Source organism: Calidris pugnax, unplaced genomic scaffold (genome assembly GCF_001431845.1).
Source record: "Calidris pugnax isolate Ruff unplaced genomic scaffold, ASM143184v1 scaffold197, whole genome shotgun sequence".
NCBI classification, from domain to species: domain Eukaryota; kingdom Metazoa; phylum Chordata; class Aves; order Charadriiformes; family Scolopacidae; genus Calidris; species Calidris pugnax.
The window spans coordinates 1,556,625-1,562,222 of NW_015090936.1; the positions used below are offsets into that span (position 1 = coordinate 1,556,625).

Genomic DNA, 5,598 nt, shown 5'->3' on the forward strand with positions numbered 1-5,598 from the left:
TTTAAAACTACGCCTGTCAAAAGAAAAAAAAAAAAAAAAAAAAAAAAGAAACAAACTGAAGCTGGGTGCCTTAATGCAAACCTACTTATTTATAGAGGATATAAAACTTTCTCTTCCTTGAACAAAAGAGAATTAAAGCACACACAAAAAAATAGGCAGCTGCTTTGTTCATGCTTGCAGTTTTCGTTTTGACAGCATTCTTCCCAAAAGCACTCTCCAAGACATTTCTCTGGAGTGCCCTTGATGCCTTTTCCAACTTCTCTTTCTTTGCTTCTGCATGCCAGTGCCTGACAAAGTCTCTCACTGCACAGTCTCAACTTCTCAGTGCATTCATGTTTGCCTTTACCTTACACCCCCAGTGTCACTTGCAGCCAACCTGAAGGGGAGATGGCTACGATCATCACCAGCTTGTTAGCACCACCCTGTGTGTCTCATAACACAGCAAGGACTCAACACCCTCACTCCCTTCATCCAGCTCAGAGCTGAGCTTAAAAGTCGCTGGTGGTGGTGGTGGTTTTGGAGGGGACAGGATGCTGTTGTGCTGTTGGTTGTTCAATGTAGCAGCTCTTTTCATTTCTCAATCTATAAACCAGACTCTAAGCCTCCAGAAATTTATTCATACACAGATATGAGCTAGTCTTGTCTTTATATGATGACAATGGATCCAAGAGATATTTTTTTATAAATCCCTCATAAAAGTAATTCTGTTTTGCATCCAGAAACAGAAAGTCTATTTTTTCCATTTTACTGACATAATTTTCTAACTCTTCTCGTATTTCCTTTAGCGAGCACAAGCATTAATTAATGGTCTCATGTTTCTTTCCCACATCCACCAAAGCAAAGGGAACCTGCTTTAGAATTTTCTTTCATAATATGATCTACTGGAATACTTGCTAATTTAGATTACATCAAGCCTGGGATAATGACTGACTGGGTAGCTGATCCATCTTTGCTTTTACAGCTCCCTAGATAAGACTGGCATTTGCTGACACTTGATGATGTCCTGCCCCATGGAGGGCTTGGGAGCTGTCCTGCAGAGACTGATGTGCTCTGCTCCTCTCTGTCACTGCTGCAAGGTTCAGCCCTGGGACTGCTGGAGTCACTGGTACCTGCAGGCAATTTGGAGGTTCTGTCTTTTTGATTTTATGGCCTTCTACTCCGTGCGTTATATTATGTACTGATTGTTTTCCTCAGACCAATGTGTTTAAAATGCACTACTAGGGAGATAGCTCTTGCTTAAAAATATTCTTTTAGAATGCATTTGTCTGATCAGTACTTTAGCAATCTCTCCACCTGCTGTGTGATATGGCCGTTGTAAGTGAATGCTCTTGGTTAATGGCCCTGGGATGCTTCACTGGAAATGCTGAAACTGTCCTTTAGCAGGCTTGTACTATGATGGAGTATCTGTTCACAACATTATGAATGTTTCAAGCATCCTGCTTGATAGCATACACTCTGGTTAAGAATTATTAGATCTCTTGCAATTTAGCAGTAGTTGTCCAATTTATCATTTTTACATTATGATGAAAAACAATTCAACTAATGATAAATCAGCACCATTCTCCTTAACAATTTCTTATGCTGGCAAATGAGCAATTGACTTTGAACAGTAGGGGGTAGAACATTAAAAATAAAAAAAAGAATAACTAGGGGACCAGATTGCATTTCTATAAAGAGAAGAGGCAAGTAGAAATTGATGTCAGAATTACCCAAACTGACAAATGAAAGGACCAGAAGGTAATTTAGAAAAGCCATCCTGAAAAACTGTACCTGGACATCTGGTCCCTCTGCTAAATGATAATATGAATTATGATGTTTTGCAACTGTAGGAAATATGTTATTACTTGAGGTAAAGCCAGCAAAGAGGCAAAAAAAAAAATTAATTTAGGAATATAAGCTCAGTTCCCAAGAAGTTCCTAAATTCCTAAGAAGGTGTGGGAATACTGTCAATACTGCATTTGCACTTGGTATCTCAGTATCAAAAGAAAAGAAAGCAAGGGAGGGGGAGATCTATGACTCACCACAGCCATTTTTTATATAAAGCCAGAAACCACATTGTCATTTGATAAATGAAGCAAGAGTGAAGCCTGACATACAAAAAGAGAGTGAGTGGGAATTCCAGCCTGGGGAAGGGTGGAGGCTCTGCAAGTTTTCCAGTGACAACTCTTGTGTGTTTTTTTTTTATTTCTATGAAGTAGCGGATTCAGTTAAAGGCGTAACATGGACAAATCCTTGGCTTATAGTTCAAAGCAAAAATTGGGAAATCCTAAGAACTGGGTGGGTATTATCAGTTTATAAGAGTCATTTTATGTGCTAAGTTTATCAAGAAAATAGGGATACATCCTCTCTGTTGCATGTTGTCCAGTGCTATTCTGAAAAGGGACAACTTGCAATTCCAGGAAATACCAAAGTCCTTTTGGAAGTGAAAATATCAAGATTTTGGCACTTAAGACTGTATTGAGAGAGTTGGGGTTGTTCAGCCTGGAGGAAAAAAAAAGCTCTGGGGAGACCTTATTGCAGCCTTTCAATACTTAAAGGGGACTTACAAGAAAGATGGGGACAGACTTTTTCATAGGGGCCTGTATCAATAGGACAAGGGGTAATGGTTTTAAACTAAAAGAGCAAAGATTTAGGCTAGATATAAGGAAGAAATTTTTTATGACAAGGGTGATGACACACTGACCCAGGCTGCCCGGAGAGATGGTAGATGCCCCCATCCCTGGAAACATTCAAGGTCAGATTGGACAGGGCTCTGAGCAACCTGATCTAGTTGAAGATGCCCCTGCTCATTGCAGGGAGGGTGGACTACATGACCTTTAAAGATCTCTTCCAGCACAAACCATTCTAGGATTTTAGGATTCTATGATTCAAAGGAAATAAAGCACTGTTGCTGTAGCATTTACATGAATTCAAATTCAAATAATTTCACAGTGTCAGCCAAACAGGACTTGTGCAGAAACACTAAGAGAGCACTACATCCTTCTGTCATGGCACAAAGAGATTTTATACAGATGACTCTTCACAGAAGAAAATCCGATTGGGTGAGAATTCTGAAAGCTGGAGCATAAAGATTAAGAAATTAAGCTGTTGGGGAGGGGGTCATTTTCAGTCAGATCAGCAGGCCATTCTGGCTGCTGCACAGCAACATCATTATTAAATTTGTCACAGGAAGATGGCAGGGATGCACGAAGGGACACACGGAATAGCAGGACCACCTGCAAACCATTTGTACCATCATTTACAGAGTCTTTTCAAAGAACATGTCAGTGACAGACTGTCAGGGCTACATTTCAAGTATAGATTTCCCCTTTTGACTTCAGCAGTTGTCTCATTTTCAGGCAGACAAGGTCACACTTGCCAGACATCCATTAGGAAGTTTGTCTCTTGTTAGCTTTGTGTACAAAATCTCTTTCTTCAATGACTGTTAGGGAGAAGCCCTCATCCCTGGATCACCAGCATCACTAGCTTAGTCCAGGAGAGCCAGCAGCAGCCGACGAGAGAAGAGGGGTCACTCAGGCTGGGCATTTCTGCCAGACCACTACAGGAGGCAATGTCACCCTGGGACAGCGGGCATTTTTTATAATTACTATGGCACTGGCTCTGTAGTTTACATGTTAGACAGTTTATCACTAAAGATTCGTCATTCCAAGCCTGTAGATGCTGCACCTCAGGGACACATACAACAGAAAAGAGTTTTTGTTCTACCTTCAAAAAGAAACTACATTAGAAAAGAGAGTTACTTGTGTTGCAAAGTTAACTGTCAAAAGTTAGACATTTTTTGTGCACATTAATACAGACTCTTTGCTTATGCAACTCCATGCTATTTTTGTCACACAACCTATGCATCATTTATGCAAAGAATACATACACAAGGCAGCATAATTAAGATTGCATGAGAGACTGTAAATCTGCCATCTTTTGGTTTTGAGCTTAAAACCTTTATAGCTTAATTTATATCCATTTCCTACATAAAATTCCTAATTGCATGTCACAGTTTTATCCTACAAAGACAGGGACTCTAAAAGATGCCGATCAAACACCTTGAAGCATCAGCTTCCTGACTTCAAAAATTAAATATCATCAGTCTATGAAAGAGTTTATTTGATTTGGTTCCTTGCAACAACAGGGGACTGGGATTTGTGAAGAAGAAAAGTCACTCCCATTTCTGTGTTCCTAACAGATACTAATTTAGTTTAAGATTAATGTCAATGCTAACACCTTTATTTACAAACAATAAATGGGTAATGGGTCTTTGCTGCCTCCCATTGCCTCTGTGCACACGGGAATGCTGCTGGCACCTCTTACTTACCAGACCTCTTGAAGGCTGCCTCCAAAGATCTGGGTTGTCCCAGTAGCAGCTGCACCACTTCCACACAAATACTCTTGGAAATTTAGCAAGCATGGATCCAGGTTATTCTGCTCCTTTCCTCATCCAGCACTGCAGAAAGGAGAGTACAGGTATTACATCAGCTAAACTGCAGCATCCTTTTTCTGTTTAAACCTCAGTGCATCCTCTCAAATCCACGGCACTTCATTAAAGCTTTGAGAGTGGGGCTGCCCTCCTTTGTGCTTTGCAAGAATAGTAATGTTAAATGCTTAATAAATAAACTAAAAATAAGATAATAGGGTTATATTCTGCCTTGCATGCAGCACATTCTCTGTTTAGTTCCTCCAGTCTTTGCTTCAGTTGGCTGTGCCTCAACACTTCACTACAGACTTACCTTCTTCTCCTGCAAGAGGTGTATGTGGGGAGAAGCACTTAAAGCGGGAAGAGGGGCAAGCTCTTCTTAAAAAAACCTGTAAAAGATAAATTATCATTTATCGACATGATGATCAGTATGTCATCACCCAACACCACTAACACTGTGGTTTCAGTGAACAGTTTTTAAAATGTCTAGTTTTCTTGTGTTCAATGAGAATACTGGCTTAACTTTTCACTTCTTTTCTCAGTCAAACAACTTTGGCCCAAATCCTACAAACACACAAGTACTGAGTTCGTTACTGTGCGCTCTGCCACAGCCCTCTAAAGAGTATCTTTCACAGCCAGAGGGAAAGGGCTACTAAAATGGGTCAAGATTACCAATTGGTAAACAAAACGAAGCATTCTCAGTTTACTTTAGAATTTAAATAAAGAAGAAATTTTAAAGTAGCGTTACTATTTTTTGAGCGCCGGCGAAGCCCTGCAGGGTCGCACAAACGGCGACACTGAGTTCATTCATGGCCGGCACAAACACTCCCACTGTGCCACCTGAGGACAGGGCGCCGCAGGAGGCAGCGGGGTTTGGGGCTACCCCGCTCCGCGCCCCCCCAGACCCCGAGGGCGCAAAATACGCGGTGCGGGGGGGGGTGTCCCCCGGGGGCCCAAGCTGCAGCACCGCCGCCCGCCTCCCCCGGGAGGCACCGGGGCGGGGCTGGGCACACCCAGGGGAAGGGGCAGCCGGCAGCGCCCGCCGCGCCCCGCGGAGGGAGGGCTGCCCTGCCCCGGGGGCGGAGGGCCGCGGAAGCCTTTGCCTCCTCCTCCTCCCCCGGCCCCGGCGCACACGGGAGGAGCAGGCGGCAGCCGGAGGAGCGGCTCCGCGGCCCCAGCCCTGCCCCAGC

The 5,598-nt window shown here is 42.9% G+C and overlaps 2 protein-coding genes across 2 annotated transcripts in view; both read left to right on the forward strand.

Annotated features, from left to right (window-relative positions):
* PAQR9 (progestin and adipoQ receptor family member IX) overlaps nucleotides 1–5,598 on the forward strand; it is a 38,186-nt gene that overhangs the window by 23,504 nt on the left and 9,084 nt on the right. The window lies entirely within an intron of this gene.
* PCOLCE2 (procollagen C-endopeptidase enhancer 2) overlaps nucleotides 5,218–5,598 on the forward strand; it is a 27,541-nt gene continuing 27,160 nt past the window's right edge. The window contains exon 1 of the mRNA XM_014951733.1: nucleotides 5,218–5,405. Coding sequence (XP_014807219.1) covers nucleotides 5,218–5,405 — 188 coding nt within the window. The remainder of the gene's footprint in view (nucleotides 5,406–5,598) is intronic.